Source organism: Canis lupus, chromosome X (assembly GCF_003254725.2).
Source record: "Canis lupus dingo isolate Sandy chromosome X, ASM325472v2, whole genome shotgun sequence".
NCBI classification, from domain to species: Eukaryota; Metazoa; Chordata; class Mammalia; order Carnivora; family Canidae; genus Canis; species Canis lupus.
The window spans coordinates 52511895-52538794 of record NC_064281.1 but is presented as its reverse complement, the minus strand read 5'-3'; the positions used below and the strand labels follow the sequence as shown (position 1 = coordinate 52538794).

The following is a 26900-nucleotide window of genomic DNA, read 5'->3' as shown; positions in this document are numbered from 1 at the left end:
AATGAGATATTACTCTGGCATCAAAAGAATGAAATATTTCACTTTGCAACTATGTGGATGGAAGTAGAGTGTATTCTGCTAAGTGAAATGGTCAGAGAAAGACAAGTACCATATGATCTCACTCATATGTAGAATTTAAGAAAGAAAATAGATGAACGTATGGGAAAGGGGAATATGAGAAAAGGAGAGAGGGAAGCAAGCCATAAGAGACTCTTAACGATAGAGAACAAATTCAGTATTGATGGAGGAATTTGGGTGAGAAATCATCTAGATGGGTGATGGTAATTAAGGAGGGCACTTGTTATTATTATTATAAGCACTGGGTGTTGTATGTAATTGATGAATCACTGAATTCTACTCCAGAAACCAGTATTGCACTGTATTTTGACTAATACTTAGATTTTAAAATTTTTTAAATAAAAAATAATTTTAAAAAAGTCACCAAATCCATGGTAACTTAATTCTTTTCCTCAGTAAACTTCTGAGAGTTTTAGAGTTTTGCTTTCTACATTTAGGTCTATGCTTTATTTGGGGTTAATTCTTGCAAAAAGTGTAAGGTTTGTCTAGATACATTTATTTTTGCATGATGATGTGCAGTTTTTCCAGCACCACTTGTTGAAAAGACTATCTTTGTTTTATTGTATTGCCTATGCTCCTTTGTCAGAGATTGATTGACTATATTTATGTATAAATATACCTTTCAGGCATTCTATTCAGTTTCATTGCTCTATTTGTGTATTCTGTCACCAGTAGCACATTTTTTTAATTGAAGTTTGATTTGCCTACATATAGTATAATACCCAGTGCTCATCCCATCAAGTGCCCTCCTCAGTGCCCGTCACCCAGTTATCCTATACCCCTGCCCACCTCCCCTTCCACTACCCTTTGTTTGTTTCCCAGAGTTAGGAGTCTCTCATGTAGCACATTGTTTTGATTGTGGTAGCTTTATAGGAATTTTGAAGGTAGATAGTGTCAATACCTCAATTTATTCTTCTTTACCAATATTGTGTTGGGCATTTCTAGATTTTTTTTCCTCTTTGTATAAACCTCAGCATCACTTTGTTGATATCCAGAAAATAGCTTGCATTGATTTTGAATTGTATTGCATTGAATCTATAGATCAAGTTGTGAAGAAATGACATCTTTTTATAATATTTATTTCTACGCATATAAATAATATCTTTCCGTTAATGTAAATCTTTGATTTCCTTTATTAGTTTTATAGTTTTCTTCATATAGAACTTATGCATATTTCATATGCCAAAGTATTCAAATTTTCTTCTAATGCAAATAGCTTTTTTTAAAAATTTCAAATTCCAGTTATCCACTGTTAGGATGTAAGAAAACAATTGACTTTTTTTTATATCACCTTTTTATCCTGCACTTGTGCTACATAGTTATTAGTTCCAACAGATTTTTGTTGATTCTTGAGATTCTCTACACACACAGTTGGGTCATGTATGAAGAATGTTAGTTTTACTACTTCATATATATATATATATATATATATATATATATATATATATATATATATACCACCTATATACACACATACATATATATACTTTTTATCTCTTTTTCTTATCTTATTGCATTAGCTTGGAATTCCACTATGATTTGAAGTAGGAATTGGTACTGATCTTAGAGACAAAGCATCTAGTTTCTTACCATAAAATATGATGTTATCTGTAGGACTTCTGCAGATGTTCTTTATCAAATTGAGGACGTTCTCATATAATTTTAGTTTGTTGAACATTTTTCTCATAAATGGATGGATATTGGATTTTCTCAAATATTTTTTCTATGTCTGTTGGTATGATCATATGATTTATATCCTTGAGGTTGTTGACATGATGATTTACATCAGTTTATTTTTGAATGTTACACCAGACTTTCATACATGGAATAAATCCCATGTAGTCATGTGTATTTTTTATATATAATTTTTTATACCTTGCTGGATTTGACTTGCTAATATTTTGTTTAGAATTTTTGCATCTATGTTGATGAGAGATACTGATTTTTTCTTTTCCTTTATTGTAATGTTTTTTTCTTGTTTTAGTATCAGGGTTATGCTGGCTTCAGAGAATGAGTTAGGAAATATTCCCTCTGCTTCTATTTTATGGAATAGTGTAGAAATTTGGGATCATTTCTTCCTTAAAATACCTTGTAAAATTCACTAGTGCTTTCTTTTTTGGAAGGCTTTTAATTATTTATTTAATTCATTTAATAAATATCTATTCAGATTGTGTGATTTCACCTTGTGTGAGTTTTAGAAGATTGTGTCTTTCAAGGAATTGGTTTATTTCTTTTTGGTTATCAAATTTTAGAGTATAAAATTGTTATTAATACATCTTTATTATCCTTTTGATATCCATGAGATCAGTAGTGATGACTCCTCTTTCATTTCTGACAGTTTAAATTTAGGTCTTCTTTCTTGCTTGCTTAACCTGGCTACAGTCTTACCAATTTTCTTGGTAAGAACTGGTTTTCAATTAACCAGGTTTTTTTTTTAAAGATTTATTTATTTATTTATGATAGACATAGAAAGAGAGAGAGAGAGGCAGAGACACAGGAGGAGGGAGAAGCAGGCTCCATGCCGGGATCCCGACATGGGACTCGATCCCGGGACTACAGGATCGCGCCCCGGGCCAAAGGCAGGCGCTAAACCACTGAGCCACCCAGGGATCCCCAATTAACCAGTTTTTATTTTGTTGATTTTCTCTATTGATTTCCTGTTAATTTTATTGGTTTCCTTAAAAGTGTTATTACTTCTTTTCTTCTGCTTATTCTGGTTGTAATTTGCTTTCTTTATCTAAATTTCTAAGGTGAAATCTTAAATTATTGATTTTAGATTTCTAATATATGCCTTTCATGCTATAAACATTTCTGTAACCATTGCCTTCACTGAATTCACAAATACTACATTACATTTTCTTTGTTGTTTAGTTCAAAATACTTTCTAATTTCTCTTAAGAATTCTTTGACCTATGTGTCAGTTAGAAATGTGCTGCTTGATCTTTAAGTATTTTGGCTGGTCCTAGCAATTTTTTGTTATTGATTTCTAGTGTAATTTAATCATGGTCTGAGAGCATACTTTGTATAATTACTATTCTTCTAAATTTGTTCAGGTGTATTGTGTGTCCCAGAATGTTGTTGATCATGGTGCTTGTTCTATGTGAACTTGAAAATAAGGTGTATTCTGCTATTGTTGGATGAGGTGTTCTACAGATGTTAATTGGATCCAGTTTGATGGTGCTATTCAATTCAGTTATGTCTTTACTGATTTTCTGCCTCAATTACTGATGGAGAAATGTTGAAATTTCCAATTCTTTTTAAGAAATATTTTATTTATTTATTCATGAGGGACACAGAAAGAGAGGCAGAGACACAGGCAGAGGGAGGAGAAGCAGGCTCCATGCAAGGAGCCTGATATGGGACTCGATCCCGGGAATCTAGGATCATCACTCCCTCAGCCAAAGGCAGATGCTCAACCGCTGAGCCACCCAGGCATTCCTAAAATTCCCAATTCTAATTGTGGATTCTTCTGTTTCTCCTTGCAGTTCTGTCAGGTTTTGGCCTCACATGTTTTGATGTCCTATTATATGTAATAAGGGTAACATATTCTTAGATAATTGAACCATTTATTATTATGTTATGCTTCTCTTTTCCCCTGACAGGTTTTGTTGCGTTGAAATCTCATTTTTCTGAAATTAATATAGCTCATCCAGCTTTCTTTTGATTCCTGTCAGCATGAAATATCTTTCTCCATACCTTTCCTTTTAGACTATCTATATCTTTTATATTTAGAGTGGTGTCTTATGCATGACATGTAGTTGACTATTATTTTTTATGTACTCTGACAATTTCTGACTTTTAATTGACGTATTTAGACGATTAACCTTTAAAATGATTGATATGGTTAGACAAACACCTACCTGTTTGTTGTTTGCTGCCCTTTATTTTTTTGTCCGCTTAAATATTTTTTCTGCCTTCTCTTTCTTTTACTTAAAATTTTATATGACTCCATTTTCTGTCCTCTCCTCACATATGAATTATACTTTTTAAAAAACTTTCTTTAGTGATTATTCTTTTTTTCTATATCCATTTACAATTAATCCATGTGGACTTTCAAATAACATAATGCTGCTTCACGTGTGGCACAGGAACCTTATAATAAAATACTTTCAATTTCTCCCTTCAGTCCCATATAAAATCAATGTTATTCATTTTACTTTTTAATAATCTATAATCACCAAATACATTGTTACAATTATTTTGGGCAAACTCTTATATGCAAGGTTAGTTAAAAATAAGAAAAACGTGATTTTATTTGCCTTCATTTATTCCTTCCCTAGTGCTCATTTCTTTATGTTGATATGTATTTCTCACTTATATACACATAGTTTTCCTTCTGCTTGAAGAACTTCTTACAACATTTCATTTCTTGAATATGATATGCCCATATGTAGATATTTTTGTATTTTAAAAATATTTTATTTATTTATTTGAGAGAGAGAGAGAGAGAACAAACAAGCAGAGGGAACAGCGGGCATAAGAAGAAGGAGAAGCAGTCTCCCCACTAAGCAGAGAGCCCAATGCAGGGCTCAATCCCAGGACCCTGGGATCATGACCTGAGCCAAAGGCAGATGCTTAACCCTTCCTATAATTTCTGCTGTAATAATTCCACCATCTACTATCTCTGCCTTATCTGAGTTTGGTTTTGATGTTTGTTGTTTATCTTTAAACTGGTTTTTGTTGTTGGTCTTGTTGCCCTTTTGAATTCCTTGTAATATTTTGTTGAAAGCCATGCATGATGTTCCAGGTAAAAGGAACTGAGATAAGTATGCCTTATTTGAGGTTTTATGTTTATATAACTCAGAGTTAGACTGTGCTTAGTTTGCTGTTAGACTATGCTTGATTTATTCTAGCCATTGTTCTCAGAGGCCAAAATTTCCTCGGGTATTTTTGATTCTATTACACCCTATTGTCTTTGGATTTCTGTAGGAGGTATTCTTTTTTTTTTTTTTTAGATTTATTTATTTATTTGGGACAAAGAAAGAGAGAGTGAGTGCAGGGTTGGGGAAAGGCAGAGGGAGAGAGAGAATCTCAAGCAGACCCCTGCTGAGTTGTGAAGCCTGACTCCAGGCTCAATCTCAAAACCCTGAGATCATGACCTGAGCCAAAAGCAAGAGTGAGACAGACGCTTAATTAACTGATCCACACAGGTGCCCTGAGAGTTATTCTTTTTTTTTTCCCCTGAGAGTTATTCTTTTTTTTTCCCCTGAGAGTTATTCTTAAATAACTGATAGTTTGATACTGGCTGCAGTAACAGTTTTCTGTTTTTGGGCTTTTGCTCTGGAAAGCTCTGATTCTCCATTTTCAACTGTCTGTCCAGTATTTGAGGCAACTGTTTTCCCTCTGATTTCAATTATCTGTTGTTTCTTAGGGGAGTTGTTAATTTTCACCTTGTTCATCATTTTTCTTGTGAGGATAGGTAAGATAGCTATCAAGCTTTTAACTGTTGGACCAGAAACCAGAAGTTTCACATTCATCACTTTTTTTCTTGGCTTATAGTTCCCTGTCTGTAAAATAAAGGAATAAGATCATAACTTGATGGCTAAATTATTCCCTAGCTCTAGCATTTTGTTGAGTCCATAAGCAGTGACTTGCATAAATGATTATGCTGTTATGTGACATTTGCTACCCTTCTTCTACAGGCAGACCTCCAGGTGGACAAGGAAAGGCACAATTTCTTTGAGTCCTCTCTTGATTATGTTTATCAAATTCAGGAAGTTCAGGAGTCCAAGAAGTTCAACATTGTGGAGCCAGTAAGTTCTATCTATTGATGAATAGTCTAAAAATATTTACCAAATCCCAGATAAATATGGAGAACTTTGATCATAAAATTGAAATCTCAGATTGTGAAAGATACTTTATGCTTAATAATGAATGACAAGAAAATAGACACACTAGCTTGTGTTGCTCTTGGTCTCTTACTAATGTTTTCTCTCTTCCTTACCTTATCTCTCCTCCCCCTCCCCTTTCTTTCCTTTCCCATTTTCTCCCCACTCCCCAGCTATGATTTTTCTTTCTCTTTCTTTGCTTCTTTTCTCCTTTTCTCCCTCCTTTGATTTCTCTGTCACCCTTCCTTTTACCTTGTTCTCCTCCCTTCCTTGCTATCACGTGTTCAAAAAGCTTCTAAGGTGCCCATCATGTGCCAGTCAATGTGGTAGAACTCATGTCCTTTGCACTCAGTGACTTTCTATTGTATTATTTTTACTTCTATCTTCTTTTTTTATAACATCTCCTTGACTATAAAAGGGATGTGCTTTGATTTTATAACTATGTTGAATTTTGACTCTTACTACATCAAAGCTAGAAAAAAATTATAGAAAGAACAAAACAAAAATAACAAATTCCCCATACAGATATAATCACGTAATATTTTGGCATTTTCTTTCCAAATTTTCTGTGTATCTATTATGTTTCTTTCTCTATTTATGTGTATCTTTGTACTTGTAGATTTGGATGTATGTATGCATGTGTGCAGGTTGGTATACACATGTATATATTTTGCACATGAGCATGTATGTCTTTGTACATGTGTATCTGTCCTCACATTTATATATATCTGTATATGTATGTGTGTGCAACCAAGTGTTTATTCATGTATACAAAAAAAATTAATTGAGCTTCTGTTATATGTCAGGCACTGTGCTAAACTCCAGGTATACTATTGTGAGCAAGACAAGCTGTTTCTGTCTTTATGAAGACTACCCTCTTATTGAGTAGACAGAAGGAAAAGAAAGATACACATAAATAAAACTAATTGTAATTTATGATAAAATCAAAAACCACAAGAATGGGTGGGTTCTTTAGATGGAGTGGTCAAGGAAGAACTCTGAAGTATCACTATTGCCAGAAAGGAGCATTATTATTTCAAGGTTTGCGTATCATAGATGAAATCATATTTTCACTGTTTTTATTTGTGTGTATTTAATTATTAATGAGGTTGAACACTTAGGCCATTAAAAAATGTTTTATTGATATTTGTATGTCTTTGGATTTCTGTAGGAGGTATTCTAAAATCCTCCCCCAAAATTTCTAATTTGAAAATGGGTTCACACTCCTTGAATCTTTTAGCATTATGACAGTCTTCATTAAGGTACGGATTCTTTATTCATTGATTTACTTATTTATCTATTTATTTAACAAATAGTGAGTGCCTACTCTATGCCAATTCTGGGGATATAGAGAGAAAATACACAGTCTAGTCCCACATGGTCCAAACTATAAATGATTTTTTAAAGATTTTTAAAAATTTATTCATAACAGACAGAGAGAGAGAGAGAGAGAGAGAGAGAGAGGCAGAGACACAGGCAGAGGGAGAAGCAGGCTCCATGCATGGAGCCTGACTTGGGACTCGATCCTGGGTCCTCAGGATCACACCCCGGGCCGAAGGCGATGCTAAACCGCTGGGCCACCTGTGCTGCCCCAAATGATTTTTTTAAAGATTTTATTTATTCATGAGAGACACAGAGAGAGGAAGAGACAAAAGCAGAGGGAGAAGCAGGCTTCATGCAGGGAGTCTGATGTGGGACTCGATCCCAGGTCTCCAGGATCACACACTGGGCCGAAGGCAGGCGCTGAACTGCTGAGCCACCCAGGTGTCCCTATAAATGACTTTATATGCTATCTGAAAAGGCTCTGAATGAATAAATTTGTTAGTAGTTCTTATTTTCTGAAACTAAGTCCAATGTAAATGTTCAACCTAATAAGTGAATAGCTATGTGTAAACCTGTTTGTGGTTTCATGATTACTTTTAACACTATACTGTATATGTGGAGTTTCTTTTCTCTGTTTCTTTTTCCTTTATTTGATGATGAGAAAGTGTTGGTGATAAAATTATTTTTACACATTTTCCATAGGTGTTGGCCTTTCTTCATAGCCTCTTCATTTCCAACAGTTTGACTGTGGAGCTCACACAGGATTTCCTCCCATACAAACAGCAGCTCCAGCTCAGTCTGCAGAATGTGAGTTTGCATATGTGTTTCTTCACCTGTCCCTGCATTCCAATTGGATTTCAGCCCCAGTGACCTTGATCTTGAAATCCCAGGTTATTTCATTCTAGCCAGTTTGTCAGGACATACTGGTGTGGATCATAAATATCTGAGTGTGCTTGTCTTCCAGTTTCAACTCTTACTCTTTGAGGCTTATTGTTAAAACCTACCCTTCCATCCACTGACACCTCTATCTATCCAATAAATATTCAGTTGCTAATTTACTGCATTCCTCTCAGGTTAAGACCCAAATATGGGCTTGTTTAAGCACAGGTCCTATGCTTTACTTCTGTGTTGGTCAGTCAAGGCACTTGTGAGTTTTATGACCATGAATGCCCATTTTGTTCTCTCTTTCTTTTCTCACTAATTACCAGGGTCAAATAAATGATATATAAAAGTTTTTTTATTCACCTTATTTCCTATGCTGGTTCTTTTAGATGGCCATAGGCACAGCCTTTCCATCTTTGTAACATATATAGATTTTTCTCATTTGTTTATTTAACCTACATTTAATGAATGTGTATGGACATAATACATACTCTGTGCCAGGTGTGAACATACCATAGTGATGTAGTTTTTCCATCCTCAGGGAGGATGAAATCTCTTGCAGGAATGAGACATAAACACTGGAGCACATCATAATTCTTTGTGATAAGTGCTTCAATAGTGTTAAGATCAAAATTTTTAAAACACAGAAAGTGGAACATCTGACTGCCTGCCACAGTTAGAGAAGGTATCACTGAGATAGTGACTTTGGACTAGTTGTTACATTGCATAAAATTTGTAGAGTATTTTCATATAAAAAAGTTTTGTAATAAAGTTGGTAGTAGAAATAAACTTCACTTGGTTGTTTAGGAGGATCCTGACTTCTAATTGTTTTGTTTCTTTCTTTTTGGGTACTCACCTTCACCAGAATGTGAAAAGCCCCTGACTTCTGTGGATTTATACAATATACCTATAACCAGGTTGATCATTTGAATCTTCCTCCACATAGAACTTGAAAAGTATGAGTTTAATAACAACCCTTTTTATCTAAATATATGATGAATTCATTCACAAGATAATCAAGATATGCCAACAAGATATGCCAGTTCAGATCACTGTCGTAACAATCTTGATGTTGGACACTAAAGACCTATCTCTAGTGATTTTCATACCCACATTTCAAACAGTGTTTTGCTACTGTGTTTTAGTTGTGTAGTTTTAAAGCACCTTGTCATGTATTTTATCCTAATAGCCAGAATTTGATTCAGAGTCAAGTAGGCAGTAACTTTACTTGAGGCAGAGCTCAGAAGTTGCCATGATAATATTATCTTTGGAAACTTTCTTTATAGTTTCCCATCTTGTAAAGCAGAGGTCAGGCTGGTGCTCAGAATTCTAACAACCCTTATTTATTGGCTTATGTAATTCCCATTAGAAAAAAAAAGTCTCCCAGACGTGTTTTTATGTTTATATTGGTATTTATATTTGTTTCTCTTTTAGTCTTTAGTACTGGTAAACTCCATAAAATTGTTTTCTAGTCATTATGCCATTCAACATTTTTTTTTGCTATGTTGTAGCATTTTATGCAAACCAAGAAAACTCTGCACTGGATCTAAGACCAATAAATGCCTTTAAAAAAAGATTTTATTTATTTATTCATAAGACACACACAGAGAGAGAGAGGCAGAGACACAGACAGAGGGAAGCAGGCTCCATGTAGGGAGCCTGATGTGGGACTCGATCCCGGGTCTCTAGGATCAGGCCCTGGGCTGAAGGCAGCACTAAACCACTGAGCCATCCGGGCTGCCCAATAAATGCCTTTTAATAATGATGGTGATAATGATAATAATTATGATGATAATGTCTTGACAGACAAGAAATCATTTCTCCAGTACCCGGGAAGAGATGGAAGAACTTAAGAAAAGGATGAAAGAAGCTCCCCAGACATGCAAACTTCCAGGACAGCCTACGATCGAAGGCTATCTCTATACACAGGAGAAATGTGTGTGGGAATACAAGGATAACCCACTGGGTTTCAGTAGGCTAGCACCTACTGCCACTTGCCCTCTCCAAACTCCAGGCACTCATATTGTTCACAGACCCCTGACAATTCACACCTCTTTGGAAAACTGTCTGGGAATAGTGAATAAAAGGGGGGGAGGATAAATTAAAGGGGGAGGTTAAGGATTTGTCTTACAAAGTCTCTGGGATGATAAGATCTAAGATTTTTCTCTGTGATTTAAAATAGGGATTGTTAACTCTTTAATCCTTCTGATGACTCTGACTGGGGGAAAAGGAAGTAGGGGAAAGAAGGCAGAAAAACAATATTTATCACACCTACTATGTGCCAGGCATGGCGCTAAATGCTTTAAATATACTATTTCATTTAATCTTTAAAACCACTTACCATATCCATTTTACTTGAGACCACTGAGGCTTAGAGATCACTAGTTGAAAGTCACCCAATTATCAAATAGCAAGCCTAAGAGTAAATTCAGTTCTATGAAATGCCAAAACCTAATATCCTATCAGTATACCCTATACCTTCCACTGCCTTAGGAACTCAGGGTTGCTCCTAAAGCACTAAACAACAACCACTGATTTCAGTGGGCAAAACAGTTGTTCATTGCTCTTCAAGGAACATTCATTGAATATTGCAGAGGATTCAAGCCTTCCTACCTCCTAAATTACATTATGAAAACCTGTATGTGCTCTTTAATATTCCTTATGAACTATGACTCAATGTTCCCAAAGCCTGTGATTTCAGCCCTGCCCAGAATTATTATTATACCTGGGAAGAAGAGGCAAAAGAGGCGACTCAAATGTTACTTGTGACAAAAACTACTGCAATTCACAAAGCATGGCATTTAAGTAGTGATATTATCATGCTTTTCTTCTCTTAGAGAAATTAACTTTTGATGGTTTTCAAAGATGTGTTCTTCCACTTTTCAGATTTATCTCTTCCACTTTGCACTACAGGATTTCTCAATTTCAGTGCTATTGACATTTTGGCTTGGGTAATTCTTTGTATTTTGGGGGATTATATACATTATAGGGTGTTTTAGCAGCATCTATGGTCTGCCCTCACTTTATTCAAATAGCACTCCCTGGATGTGACGACCTAAAATGTCTCCAGACATTGCCAAGTATCTCTTGGGAGGCAAAATTTCCCTTAGTTGAGAACTACTGCTGTATTTTAAAAGATGTGGGAATAATGATTTTATAATCTTGGCTCTAACATCAAATAACTATGTGGTCCTTCTGTGCCCCAGTTTTCTAATTTGTCAAATGGCTATGATACTGCTATTCAGTTGAATGTTTCCCGAGCATCCTTTTTGCCCGATAATATGCAGTGCATTGGGGATTTGAAAAAATGAACCAATAATTTTTGCCTTCAAGAAGTTCACAGTATGATGAGGAAGATAGACACATATATCAAGAATTATAAGGAAATGTGTTCAGCACTGCATTTGGGGCATATACCTAAGGGCTTCACTGAGGAAGCAGTGTTTGAATTAGAACTTGAATTATGAGTGGAAGTTTGATAGGTAAAACGGGGGTGAAGAGAAATTCAGGTATATACCATTTCATGTTACTTAGGCACAAAGGTGTGTGAGGATATTGTTCATTTTCAGGGTCTTAGTTTGCCAAGAATAGCCCTGGTTTACACCTGCTATCCTGGTGTAATTATTAATAGTGACCCATTCACTTTTAAATATATACTAAATTTCTACTTTTCTACTTAAACCATATGGCCACTTATTTGGTAACTGAAAATAGTTCAATGAGAACCATAGAGGATGGCAAAAGACAAAGTAGGAAAGGTAAATATGATCACATTATAAAGGATTTTGTGGTTCAACCTAAGTTTAAAGACAGTGGGAAAGCCATGCATGATTTATAGGAAAAGTGATATAAATAGAGATATGTATTTAGAAAATATTCCTTTAGCAGAGAATGGACTAGAAAGGAGTGATCAGAGATGGGGGAAATCAGAGAGAAGGTCACTGTAATAATTCATTAGAAAGATGGTGAATTTTTATTTTGCTTGAAATATCTCATTAAACATTGCAAGCAATTCAGTAATAGGGTCCTGAACTAATTCAGTTCTAAATGGAATGGGAAGGAGGAAACAGCTGAAGGAGAGACATGTGAGGAATAGATGGCAGAACCCAACAGCAATCAAATGGGACAGGTTACAGGGAATAAGGAGAAGATTACAGACAAATGTTTCCAACTCATACAATAGGATGAGCAGTAGAAGCTTTTAGAGGAGACATGGCAAGAAGAGTTATTTGGAGCAAGCTAGAGCAGATGTGGAAAGCATTTGATGAGGATTAGGATCTCTCTATGTGCTGTGGGTCAATAACACTGCAGAGTTGGAGTTCAGGGGAAGGTTAAGGCTAGATCTGAAGACCTGTGGCTATGAAGATCAGACTGTACACCACTTCCATCTTGGCAGTGTATTGACCATACAGCCAAAAAATATATATACTCTGTCAGCTCACTTTTGCCTATTTTTGTAGGGGCTTTGGGGATATCCTGGGTGAAATATTACTGCCAGTATGAGAAAGAGACCAAAACGCTTACCATGACGCCTATGGAGCAGAAGCCAGGTGCTAAACAGGTCAGTTCTTTTGTGTGCCATATTTTTTGAAACTCATCTGTGAATGCATCTCAGAGAAGAGTATATCTTGACTTAGCATCAAAGAATCAAGTCCATCACTGTCAAGTGAAGCCATGACTCTGTATGTTCTTGACCTAAGTTTGCATTGGGCCAGATACTACTCAGTTGAGTGAAATATGTTATGTCAAGCCTTCTGAAAGTGGCTATACTTTTTCAGATCCTTTATTAAATTATTATAAGTGCCTGTCACGTTGTACAAGAAAATTTGCAAGAATATAGATGAGTTGCAGGAGGATAGTATTACTTGCTTTTAAGAAGTCTCTACTGTAGGATTCCTTTAAATAGCAAGTGTTTAAAATATTATTCTCCCAATTTCCTTTTTTAGAGAAATATGTCTGTATCCTAAAGTTGGAATAACCTGTACCCCATATTCTATGTAATGTTCAAATATATTTAAGCAGGTAATGCTGCCTCTTCTGTCCTCCAAAGCTTCCCCTATTGCCTAAAATGTCAAGATGAGTTAAACACACTGAGAAGATAGTTACTTACCTAGACGAACCTAATCTGATACTGTGCTATACTATATTATATATATGACCACACAGCCAAAAAATGTTATTCTGTCAAATCATTTTGCCTGTCTTTGTAGAGGCTTTGGAAATTCTCTCTCTCTCTCTCTCTCTCTCTCAGGTTTATTAAGATAAAAGCTGGTAGTCACACTGTTCATATTCTAAAAGTAGTTCGATGTGTCCCTTAAACTGTCACTCAGACTGGGTCTTAAGGCATGATTTTTAAGGATTTTTATTCTTTACAAATTGTTTACAAAATCAACAAGATTCGGGATCCCTGGGTGGCGCAGCGGTTTGGCACCTGCCTTTGGTCCAGGGCGCGATCCTGGAGACCCGGGATCAAATCCCATGTCGGGCTCCCGGTGCATGGAGCCTGCTTCTCCCTCTGCCTGTGTCTCTGCCTCTCTCTGTCTCTCTCTCTCTCTCTCTCTCTGTGACTATCATAAATAAATAAAAATTAAAAAAAAATAAATTAAAAAAAATCAAAATCAACAAGGTTCATTAGTTAACACTGAACCTTGGTGGTATGAGAAGACCCAATTTTGGCAGGCAGAAATTTGGAGAAATATTAGGCCAATTGATCTCCATTGCTGGTGCTTTCTATGGAAGATCCCCCTTTGTGGCTTGTACACAGAAAATTAGAGAGGATGGAGATTTGGTGTCAGGCTATTGAAAACTACCTCTTTTTTTGTTTCTAACCAAAAATTTTGTCACTCTGCTGTGAATGTGTATTGGAGATGGAATGTATCTCTAATGAAGTATACCAAATGGGGTTTCCAGAACCCTCATCCATGCTTCTATATATACCAGTTACTCATTCCTGACTCCAAAAATCTCCTTAGTTTCCAGTCTGTTAATTGCCAAAGTACCTTTCAGTGTCGTTTCAATAAGTTTGTCTTGTGCTGTATCACAGAATTTGTTCCATGTCTGTCAGAACTTAGCCCATGTATCTGACTGGCTAGTGCTTATAAGAAGCACTGTCCTGTAGTTTCTTCCCTTTCTTTTTCTACACATTACTTTCCAAATCCCAGACTTTAGAGTAAGCTTCTTTAGACACTTTGTCTCCTGCTCAGGAACCTACTGCAAAGCTCAAGACAGAAGCAGTAGATAACACTTTCATACCCTCTTAGAAGATAATTGCCAGCTCTCCTTTTAGCTTTTCTTTCCTTCTTTCCTTTTCATTGAGTGGCGGCTTTTTTAAAATTGCAATAGTGTCAGCCTAAATGGTTTTAATGTGAGATTCCTCATGGATTGGAAAGAGGAACTTGGTTCTCTATTTAGAAAGAAGGGGAGGTAGAGTAATAACTTGAATTTCTCTAAAATGAAGTTGGAAATGATTGAAAGATGATTGGCAGATTGAAGGATAGATTCAGAGTTGAGTTTTTATAGTGTAGGAGAGGCAAAAGGATAGACCTGAAAGGGGTTTAAGTGTGCCAATGAGGGAGAAATATTGTCTGTCAGTTCTTCTTGTCAGTTCTCTCAGTTCCTAATACTGGTTTGTGTTTTTGAAAGGTAAATAATACAAGTGAGACTATAATAACACTATAAAATCCACTATTTATTGAATGTCTACTGTGTGCCAGCCACTGAGATAGACACTTTTCACCATGTGCCTCATCTACTTTCCCAGAAGCCCTGTCAAGTATTATTAGTTCAATTTGAAGATGGAGGAATTAGCACTCTTTCTGACTATGGTACTCGCCAGTATTCCCTAGTTCAGCCTATCAGCTTCCACTTGTGTTACGCTGCTTACTTTACAGATTATCTTCCCAAATTCTATTTTATAAGGTCCCAATTACTTCCTGTCAGGCAGTTCTGGTAAGAGGAAAGAGTGCTATATTTTGACTTTCAGCAACTAGGTTTAAATCCTAGCTCTGTGGCCCAGTAGCTTTTTGACCCCAAGTAAATTACATGATGTTGGTCTGTATCATTTTCCTCATCAGAAAAATGGTAAGAATGATACTGTAGTTCATAAAAATTTCTTGGGCACTAATTCTTTCCTAGATACTAGAGACATAAAGGTAAATAAGATGCTGCCCATGCCCTTGCGTTCTCAGTCAATTGGGGAAATAAGGCACGGAAACAGAAAGCTCTAATATAATGCACAAAACACATAATGAGCAGTGTCTGGGATTGGGGAAGGATTTGGGAGGAAATGAAACCTGAACTGCAGTTTGTAGAACAATTGAGATTTAGCCAGACCAAGAATATAGATAAAAATCATTGAAGGTGGAGGAAACATTATTTGCAGTTATAGAGTCACAAAAGTATGGCATGTATGAAATGATGGTACTCCTGCATGGATGGAGTATAACACACATGGGCATAGCTATGGATAGCATGGAGTAATAGGCAGGGCCTCAGCCTCTGAGCTGTGATGCCTCTGATTCTGAAGGAGTTGAGAGTCTAAGGAGGGAGGGTGAGTATATGATGCTGTCAATCACTGTCAACTTGAAAGTCTAGTAATTCTTGACACCCTTATTATTGGGGTAAAGAAGGCAGATTGAAGGATGGATTCAGCGTTGAGCTTTTATAGTGTAGGAGAGGCAAAAGGATAGACCTGAAAGGGGGTTGAGTGTGCCAATGAGGGAGAAATATTATTTGATTAGCTGGATCAACTGTACGGGCCAGTTTGGATGGCATAGTACCCAGAAACACTTGGGCACTTAGGAAGTGTTTCTGAATTCCTGACAGCAAGGTAGTTAGCATTATCCCCATTTAATAAATTGTGCTGTTAAGATTGAGATTGGAAAATGATTTGTCCTGGGTTGCCAGCCAGTAAATGACAAAACTGAGATAAAACCCTAGGTGTTAAGCTTCCTAGTTTACTTCTATTTCCACTATACTGACTTGGGTGATTTTCAGTTAGCTATTTTACCTCTCTGAGCTTCACTTCTTTCTAAGGGTTGTTATGAAGAAAATTAAAATTTCCTAGCATAATGTGTGGCAAATACAAGGTAATTGATAAATGTTACTTCTCTTTCCTATACCACATTGTCTCTATGAGATAAGAGAGGGAAACTGAACAATGTGGAATTGGGAAATTTTAATCTGTGGACACAGTGAATTTCAGTGGCCTTTAATAAGTGGCCACTTAATAGCAACCATAAGACTAAGGTAGGCTACACTATTCTGCATATATGAAATATCAAATGCCACTTTGAGTAATGCATAAATTTGCTTATTTTCTCTACTCCTGCCCTATCTCCAGAGAGATTGCTTTTGTGATTCTTATCTTCCTGAAGTGTCTGGAGGTGGGGAATGAAAATGTTTCTCTCCCCTCCTCCATCTGCCAATTTAATGGAAGGAGGGTTGCATAAAGCCACTCGTAACTTGGAGGTTTTATGAACATTTTATTCAGTACACTTAATGCCATTTGGTCAACCTGTTTCTCCTACATTCTCCTCATATTATGTATAATGAGCTTCCTATTTAATCTACCATCCTTGGAAAAGAGTACTGACCTACCCCAAGCATTTTTCCTGGTCTCAACCATTAATTACTAGAGCAAGAATAAACCATCTGCCATCTTGCTGCAAATACTGTTTGAAGGGACAAAGTTCTCAGTGAGGTTACACGTTGCCCCTGCTGCCCTGACAGATGCCTTCCAAGTGACTGAGGATACTGCAGGAGGCAGAAGCAGCTTCTGTGCATTTTTTTCAAATTGGCTATTAATTATTTTCTTGTATCAGGGGCCTTTGGACTTAACCTTGAAGTACTGCGTGAGGAGGAAGACAGAGTCTATCGACAAAAGGTTCTGTTTTGATATAGAAACTAATGAAAGGTAAGCTATGCTAGTATGAATTGGTAATGTCCCCATGTGCTAGGTGCTGAACCTGAGTGTAGATCTTTTATTTTCCTCTATCATCTCTTATTGATGAAAATGAGTAAATCTATTCATGATATTATTGTCTTGGCTCTTCTGGCTACTATTCACAGGAATCCCTGTGAGACCTGAACCATTGTTAGTTCTCCCAGTGGAAACTTTAGTCAGCTTTACCTTGCCTGCTCAAGGCAGAATAAGTCACTCCTAGGATTTAATTTGTTATCAGATATGCAAATGTCAACATTTGGTGATGCCGCAAGGACAAGATAACAAAACTCATTCTTTTTTTTTTTTTGGAGTATCGAGTTTTTATTTAAATTCCAGTTAATTAACATATAGTGTAATATTAGTTTCAGGCGTAGAATTTAGTGATTCATCATGTATATACAACACCAGTGCTCATCACAAGTGCCCTCCTTAATGGCCATCACCTATTTAACCCACGCCCCACCTCCCCTTCAGCAATCTCAGCTTGTTCTCTATAGTCAAGAGTCTGTTTCCTGGTTTGCCTCTCTTTTTTCCCCCAGGGTTTATCTGTTTCATTTATTAAAATTCACATGAGTAAAATTGTATGGTATTTGTCTTTCTCTGACTTATTTCATTTAGCATAATGCTCTCTAGGTCCATCCACGTTGTTGCAAATGGCAAGATTTTGTTCTTTTTGATGGCTGAATAATATTCTTCTGTGTGTGTGTGTGTGTGTGTGTGTGTGTGTGTGTGTGGTGTTGTTATACAACATATATTCTTTATCCATTCATCAGTCATTGGATATTTGGGCTCTCTCCATAATTTGCCTATTGTTGATAATGCTGCTATAAACATTGTGGTGCATATATTCTTTTGTATCAGTACTTTTTTTTGTCCTTTGAATAAATACCTAGTAGTATAATTGCTAAATCATAGGGTAGTTCTATTTTTAACTTTTTGAGGAACCTCCATACGGTTTTCCAGAGTGGCTGCACGCACTTTGCATTCCCACCAATAGTGTAAGAGGAGTGATTCCCCTTTCTCCACATCCTTGCCAACATGTTTTTCCTTTGTTGTTAATTTTAGCTATTCTGACAGTGTGAGGTAAATCTCATTGTAGTTTTGATTTGTATTTTCCTGATGATGAGTGATGTTGAGCATCTTTTCATGTGTCTGTTAGCCCTCTATATGTCTTTTTTTGAAAAATGTCTGTGCATGTCCTCTGCTCATTTCTTAACTGGATTACTTGTTTTTTGGGTATTGAGTTTGATTAGTTCTTTAGATTTTGTATACTCTTTATTATATATGTCATTTGCAAATATCTTCTCCCATTCAGCAAAACTCATTCTTTTATCTCCTAATGTAGCATACAAGAATAAGTGAATTGAAACACATTTTTAAAGAGGAGATAGGATGGAGGATGGTAGTGGTACTGGGGAGTCTTTTTCCCCCACTTGGTGCAAACATGATACAGACTTTCCCTGCTTTGCAGATATTTATGTAAATTGGAAATAGTTTGAGAATCAACTTTCTGATTTCAGCTAGGGCTTTCAAACTTTGTACTTTGTTGCATTTGTTTCTCACCGATACCCTCTTTTTGTTTTCTGGACCTGGGCACTTTTATCAGAGGTGAATTTAACCTTGAAATTTTAAAATGAGAACATTTGGAATTACTTTGGAGAAAAGCATGTTATGTAGTAGAGAGGTTAATCCAAAATTCAGTGAATAAATGTTTCTATATGTTATTTCAGTCTATTATTTCTATGTATTGGGTACTGCATAGTAAAATAGAATGTAACAAAATGGTTAGATTCCTAGAAAGGGGCTTAAAGGTCAAATTACTGTATAATATAAACAAAACTATCAATGACTGGAATCATAAAGATTAGACTGAGTTGAGGGTTCTTTTTTTTTTTTTGGTCTGGAAATAAGTAAAAAATCCTTTTCCCTATTTGAAATTTTTGTTTATCTATATAATTTCTTTGTTAAAAAATGGATGGTCCTGACCAAAGATGATTGTGATAGTAAACGTTGTGAGTGGTAACCATGAGATTATCACTCATTTTTCCAACGGCTTCAGGCCTAGTGGGAAGGGGGAACCATACTTCTATTTCCTGCAGAAAATGACTATTGGCTGTGGCTTCTCTTTCATGAATCTTTATTGTCTCTTGCTCTGTAGCATCAAAGTGCTTAAAAGAAATTAAAATTTTCTGTGTCTAATTTCATTCTGATTCAAGTTCAGCTTAAATTTGCAAGCTACTTGCAAATAATATTCTCATAAACTCAAAGCAGTTGCAAACAATTTGGCCCTGAGATTAGGTGCTGGGACCAGTTTATCTTTATATATCTTGCACCCAGTGCTATGCATGGATCAGGATAGGTACTAAGTTTTCTGTTTGTTTTTAAATGTATTTTCCCACCCCATAATGCTGAGGAATTCTAAGACTAGAAGCCAGCAATTAAAGTTTCGATGTGTCTGTGATTTTAGTTACCACATATTAGGAGCTTAAAAAAAATCACTCAATTAATCTCTCCTTCATTTTACAGGTGAGGCGACTGAGACTTGAATATGTTAAGTGACATGCCCAAAGTCACATAGTGGCAAGGCAGAGCTCAAGCACTTGTCTCCAAAGTCCATGTTCTTTTCAATTTATTCCATTGTCTTATAAGGAGAATAAACATGCTGTGAAATAAAGGGTAAAATATAGTAAAGAACAGTTGCCAAGGTACATCTGTGCACATGAAATTTTCTAAGGGATGTGACATCTACTTTCCTGGTTAGTAAATCTGATATAAGAAACAAAGTCAGCATTCCCAGCAGGCATCTGGCACCTTTACTCATGTCCCTGCAGCACAGAGAGCAAAGGATTCACTGAATCTCTTTTACTAACTCAGGAATAGAGGATACCTTTTTTTTTTAAGATTTTATTTATGGGGATCCCTAGATGACTCAGCGATTTAGCACTTGCCTTCGGCCCAGGGTGTGATCTTGGAGTCCCGGGATCAAGTCCCACATTAGGCTCCCTGCATGGAGCCTGCATGTCCCTCTGCCTGTGTCTCTGCCTCTCTCTGTCTCGAATCAATCAATCAATAAAATCTTTTTTTTTTTAAGATCCTGAGCCACCCACGCTTCCCGAGGATAACTTTTTAAAAAAAATTAATTTTGCTGTCAGTATTTGAAACCACAGGCTTATAGCTCATAGAGCTTGAAGTGCAATAATAGTAATAATAATAATAAATAACAACAACAAACAACAACTGCTAACATTTGCTGAGTACCTCCTAATGTACCAGGCACTATTCTCACTTAGCTCTGGAAATGTATAATTTCCTTTAATCCTCACTACAGTTTTGTGAGGTATGGGGTATTATCCCAGTTACACAAAGGAAGACAAGGAGACAGAAAGAAATTAAGCAATTTAGGTAACACATGGTAGGGCCAGGATCCAAATCCACACTATTAACCATTGCACTGTATTGCACATATGCTGCATATACCTTTTTGTTCTGGATGAGTGACTGGGGTCTCAGGAAGGGCAGATGATTTGTCTAAGGTCATAAAGATAGTCAATGGAAGATCTTGTACTAGAAGTGAATATTCTGGGATGCCTGGGTCGCTCAGCATTGGAGCATCTGCCTTTGGCTCAGGGTGTGATCCCGGAGTCCCAGGATTGAGTCCCACATTGGGCTCCCTGCATGGAGCCTGCTTCTTCCTCTGCCTATGTCTCTGCCTCTCTCTCTCTGCCTCTCATGAATAAATAAATAAAATCTTTAAAAAAATAGAAGTCAATATTCTTTCTACTTTGTCACCCTGTTCTTATCAATTATTCTTTGAATTTGACTTTCTGTGGCAGCCAAGAATCCTCAAATGCCTCTTGAATAGTCATTTATTTATACTTTCAGTCTCTCTGTAAGGTGAAGAAAAGACACACACTGGTTTTTGGATTTCCCAGATAGGGAATCTGAGTTCCAGATGGGTTTAATGTCATAATGTCATATCTGGTCTGCATTGTCTGCTTTTTTGTCCATGGCCCATTTACTTGTTTTTCCTCTGGCTTCAAGATTCAGCTGGGTAGCTATCTTTCCAAAGATTTCTAGACTTTCTAGCCCCATGTGATATATCCAAAAGGTTGGTTATTTGTTAGAAAAGGGTAAGCTTGAAAATATCCAGTGCCCAATTGATTTTGGCTTAAAAATCATTTGAAGGGCAGCCCAGGTGGCTCAGTGGTTTAGCACTGCCTTCGGCCCAGGGCATGATCCTGGAGTCCCAGGATTGAGTCCCATGTCGGGCTCCCTGCATAGAGCCTGCTTCTCCCTCTGCCTTTGTCTCTGTCTCTTTCTCTCTCCCTGTGTCTCTCATGAATAAATAAAAATCTTTAAAAAACCATTTGAGGGTTTTCCTTTTTTTAAAAAAGATTTTATATATTTATTCATGAGAGACACAGAGAGTGAGAGAGAGAGGCAGAGACACAGGCAGAGGGAGAAGCAGGCTACATGCAGGGAGTCGGATGTGGGACTCAATCCCAGGACTCCAGGATCACACCCTGGGCCAAAAGCATGCACTAAACCACTGAGCCACCCAGGGATCCCTGAGAGTTTTCCTTTTTAAGATGTACTTTAATGGAGTAAAATATAGAAAGTTGAATATGAATCCCATGATAATCAAAACTGGAAGGGACCTCTCAGCTCATCTGGTCTAATACTGTTTAGATAAAGAAACTAAGGCCCACAGAGGCCCAGTTACTTTTCCAGACTCTCTGAACTCTCTTGTCATTGTTCTTGTCATTCTATGACTCTGAGAGAGGTCTTATCTTAATACAGAATGAGTAAGAGGAACAGGTTTCTCACAATGGTGCAGATATGCAGATGACGCAAGGAGACTTTATGTTTGCAATAATATGGTCAATCTGAAATTCTCAGTTTGGTTGTGAAGGTCTGTAAAGACCATATTCAGAGTATATCAACTTGGAGTGTCTCTAGTTATAGGTAACCCACGTAAATTGAAAAAAAAAAAAAAAACTGGGTTTGAGGCCATCTCCTATGGAGTAGAGGCCTTGTAGCATAGTGGTTAAGAAAGAACATGGCTGTTGGACCAGAATTCCTAAAGTCAAATCCTGGCTCTATACTTACCCACTGTGTGAATTTAGGGAACATCTCAGTGCATCAGTTTCCCCTTCTGTAAAATAAGGATTACTATATAATACCTGCTTTATAGGTTCCTGGGTAGATAACATGAATTAATACTTATAAAGTACTTAGAACAGACTCTGGCATCTAGTGAGCATTCAGTAACTGTTAGTTATTCTTAGTAATAAGATTGCTTAAATCAGCCAAATGTCTCCTCCCTCTGCTGAGCCAGTGTGCATGTTGTTGAATTCTTTCCAACTGGAAACATTCCTTGGACATCATGGATGGTGGAAGTAGCAAAGCCATTTTTTTTTTTTGATGGATGAATGTGCCCATGCTGAACATGTTTGCTCCTAGAGCCCAGACCAAACTCCTGGTTTCCAAGAAAGGCAGAGAGAGCCACAGTTTGGCTCAAATGCAATGGAGCCAATTTAATTGTGTATTATGATAAGGTCTTTTTGCATCTGCCTTCCTATCTCCTTGACTGACCCTGGCATGGGGCTGCTGAGATAGCACCTACCCCAGGGTTCCCAAAGTTACAGTTCTCTAAATGTTTCATTGTTGTTTTGTTTTGTTTTGTTTTGTTTTGAGTAAAAGAGATTTTTGAAAGATTGGAATTCTGTATGTGCCTGCTCAGTGTGACACCTCCCAGGGCAGAGAGGGACCCTAGATCACAGTACTCCATTATTTCAGGTGAGTTTTCTACTTTTAACTTGGTCATTTTTTTTCCCTTAGGCCAGGAACCATCACTTTGCAGGCCCTTTCAGAAGCTAACAGAAGGCTATGGATGGAGGCCATGGATGGAAAAGAACCTGTAAGTTATCTCAGGACACTGGAGAAACCTCAGCACCACAGTCTAGTATATGAATGTCCTTAGTGGTACCAGTGAGTCAAGGATGATTAAATAGTCAGATCTTCAGACTCTTGAGAGCTAGAAGGAATTTTTGGCGCGACATTTCATGTTTAAGAAGTCAGGCAATTTGAGTTCCAGAGAAGATGAGGTACTTCTTAGGGATTACTCTCAGAAAAGGCATAAAAACTGGACCTAGAATCCAAGTTTCTCAGCTTCTTGTTTCACTGTAGGATGAGGCAGCTGTGCCCATAAGATCTTCTTAAGAAAGAAAATTAAGCCTTTTTTCATTTTATAAAACTAATATCTGTTCAGTTAGAAAGATGGAAAATAATTGTATTAATTGAATAAGCATTTATTATGATTTTATCCAAAGTACTTTTGTTGCCCCCATCTTATATTCCCAGGTCAGCTTATTCTCTTTAAGGGTACAGCTGATGAGAAGATGGTACTGGCATCCTATATCCCAAGATGTACCAGTCTGTTTAGAACATTGTTACACAGAAGGTCAAGCAGTACCTTAAAAGGTTTAGTGATTGTCATAGAAAGACAAATATGAAGAGTCAGAAATTACTAAAAAGCACTTTTTCTCTTCAGTATCTTCCATGCAGGTTTATTCTAGTGGTATATGAAGTAACATAACCTTCCTACTGTTGCAATTAAAAACCTAAATCTGGATCCTAGTTGTGCCATTCAGTGGTTGTATAACTTTAAGGAAGTTATTCTCTTTGAGATTCAGTTTTCTTCTCTTTAGTAAAATGGGGTTAATAATCTCATTCTTCTTAACTCACAAAGTTTCTTTGAAAAATCAAATGAATGAAATTCTGTCAACCATAGTGTGCTATATTAGTTTTAGATATTTCTATCTGGCCTGAAGGATGACTGCAAAGCTACTGAGATTCAATAATATTTGGATATAGTCAAATCTCTTTGTTTTATTCAAGGCAAAAATGTACTAAGAGGGAGAAATATACTCCAGGGTTTTCTTTCTGTGTCTCCTCAGTGCCCTGGAGACTAAAGAGGAGTACCAAGATCTCAGATTGCATTTATAGCCAACTAAGGAGATAGCAGGAAAGAAGTGGTATTGTGAGGCTTGCCATGCAGAAAATAATCCATGACCTGTCTCTCTGCCCTCCTTCCCAGAAACCTGGAGCTTAACTATTGCATGCCTATCATGTTTCTACAGGAGGGTGGTAGGAGGTTCAGCAAGGCAATTTATTCTTGATTCCATCTTCTGAACTTATTTTCTCTTCAGATTTTAAAGATCAAAGTATGCAGATGGCTTTTTATAGAGAATGACATTAGAATACGGGTCCACTGAATGTGGATCCCTAACAACTTGATTGTAATAGACTTTCTACAAATACCTTGCTTATGCAAGTGGCAGCAAGGGCTGACAGCACAGAAATCTCACTCATTGAAATAATCCACGGGCATACACACATATGCAGAAAATCTTCTATTGAAATGAGAAGTTGCTAAAGCAAACTTTAACAGATACCATATAGAAGGCTTATTTCCTGTAGTTTCACATTATTATTGTTGCTATTTTACTAAATACCTCAATTTACTAATCTTACACATGGTATGCATACCTTTGTTAAAGTGTCAAAGAAGATCGGGACTTGAAGGGACATCCAGTCCAATCCTGATCATTTTGAGATATAAATTTTGAAGTATAGAAAATGAAAAGAACATGCCCAAAACTTCATAATGAAGTAGAGGTAAAACCAGGAATAGACTTTAAGATTCAAGGATCTCCTCGTTGGACTCTCACATAGCTATCTCAGTCTGTACTTCAATATGATTTAGAAGAATCTTGATCAATGCATGGATCTCTTTGAATTGGGAACCTGCTTTTCTACAGAGGAACACCCATTAATTAGCCTTTAGGGTAAGAGGTTGGTATTGGGAACATTTAAATTTTATCATCAATGCCCAATACTCATTTATCCATTAGAAAACTATTTCTTTTCTCTCATGCTCTCTTGCTCCATCAGAAAAATTCTCCAAGCTTTGCATTAGTAAATCACTAAGATGGGTACACTACAACTTCAGCTGGAGTGAGCTACTTGGAATCTACTGTAGTCTTCAGGGATTGTTAATCCAAGTGTTTTCTAGGGACCTAGGCAAAGATGATTCTGCTTTTTCATCTTATTAATGCTTTAGAGTCACTAATGGTTTTGACGAACTGAAGAAAGAGATTTAGTATTATTTGCCATACTTACCTATAGTGATTCACAATAGCCATGGCTCTTTCTTTCTCTTCTTTTATAGATCTACCATAGCCCCGTAACAAAACAGGAAGAAAGTGAGTCAAATTTATGATTTATTGACCTTACAAACTGCTAGCTGTCCTAATCACAGTTAATGCTATCATCAATAATATGTAATATTGATGCAAATGTGTTTATTGATGGCTTTGTGTGGAATAGAATTCGGACTTATTTTTGTAAAAAGAAGTATGTCTACTTATTGAAATAAAGAAGTAACTATATCTTAGCTTTTGGTGTGAGTAGTAATAGCAATATAGAGAAGAACATTATATCTTCCTTGTTCTAAACCCATGATAGAAATGATTTGCATTTCCAAACTAACGTTTCGTGTTTGATATTCCTCATGCCTAAAACAAACATAATGCAATGGGATAATTAAAGCCTTTTGTGTTATTTTTTTATTTTTATTTTTTATTTATTTATGATAGTCACAGAGAGAGAAGAGAGAGAGGCAGAGACATAGGCAGAGGGAGAAGCAGGCTCCATGCACCAGGAGCCCGATGTGGGATTCGATCCCGGGTCTCCCGGATCGCATCCTGGGCCAAAGGCAGGCGCCAAACCGCTGCGCCACCCAGGGATCCCTAGCCTTTTGTGTTATAAGAGTAAAAACTCTATTCTCCCCCTGAATTAAAATATCTTTCCATTTAAAGGTATTAGAGATGACAAACTATGCCCCTTATTCTCTCACTGCAGTCTCCTAGCATGAGCAGGATCAAAAATGTTTCATAGGTAAAGCTTGTTATAGCAGGATCTAACTCTGTTTTCCTTTGTTTGAAACAGTGGAGCTGAATGAAGTAGGTTTCAAGTTTGTTAGGAAATGCATCAATGTCATTGAGACCAAAGGTAAGATATAAACCAGGGCATTGGCAGTGTTTTAATCTGGTCACTCTGAATTTATCCTGGGGCAATTTCTCTAAGGTAGCAATGATGTCATTCATTGACCAGGACTCATTTTAGCAATCAAGACTATTTATAAACCTGAACACTAGACACAAATTTGTAAAATTCCAGCAAATTCCAAACAACTGGTATCCAAGCATATTGGGATAATTTGTGGCTTCCTACTTTTGAAGAGAAAGCTTAATTAATCAAATGGTACAAAGTTCTAAGTTACACAAGATAATTGTGTCCTAGAGATCTGCTGTCCAGCATAAAGCTGTAGTTAACAATACTGTATTGCAGATTTAAAAATGTACTAAAATGGTAGATCTTGTGGTAAGAATTCCTATCACAAAAAATAATAATAATGAATAAAGAAGGCAGCAGGAAACTTTTAGAGGTGATAGATATGTTTCTGCATAGATTGTGGAGATGGCTTCACTTATCTTCACCTCACCAAATTATATATATTAAATACGTAAAGCATCTTCTATTTCAAAGAAAAATAAATAGAAAGAGCTTCAAACAGCTTATAAAGTATTCTGAAATACTACTGGGCACTCCACAAGTAGTGTTATGATGGTTCTATTGCAAATAAATTAGAGTTCAATTTCTGCTACAATACGTATTGGTTTAAAAATTGATGGGGTGCAAAGCCAAACTCAGACAAATATGGAATCAGTGTTTTTCCAGGTTGATAATGATACTCTCTAATTTCTCTCTGAGAATATTTA

The 26900-nt window shown here is 36.7% G+C and overlaps 1 protein-coding gene across 5 annotated transcripts in view; it reads left to right on the top strand.

Annotated features, from left to right (window-relative positions):
- Positions 1-26900, top strand: part of OPHN1 (oligophrenin 1) — a 519936-nt gene that overhangs the window by 342932 nt on the left and 150104 nt on the right. For all 5 annotated transcript variants that reach the window (XM_025466070.3, XM_035711487.2, XM_035711488.2 and 2 more), the window contains 8 exons: positions 5721-5831; positions 7932-8036; positions 9918-10047; positions 12572-12672; positions 16934-17025; positions 22897-22975; positions 25289-25322; positions 26068-26130. In XM_025466070.3, the coding sequence (XP_025321855.1) occupies positions 5721-5831; positions 7932-8036; positions 9918-10047; positions 12572-12672; positions 16934-17025; positions 22897-22975; positions 25289-25322; positions 26068-26130 (715 nt within the window). The remainder of the gene's footprint in view (positions 1-5720; positions 5832-7931; positions 8037-9917; positions 10048-12571; positions 12673-16933; positions 17026-22896; positions 22976-25288; positions 25323-26067; positions 26131-26900) is intronic.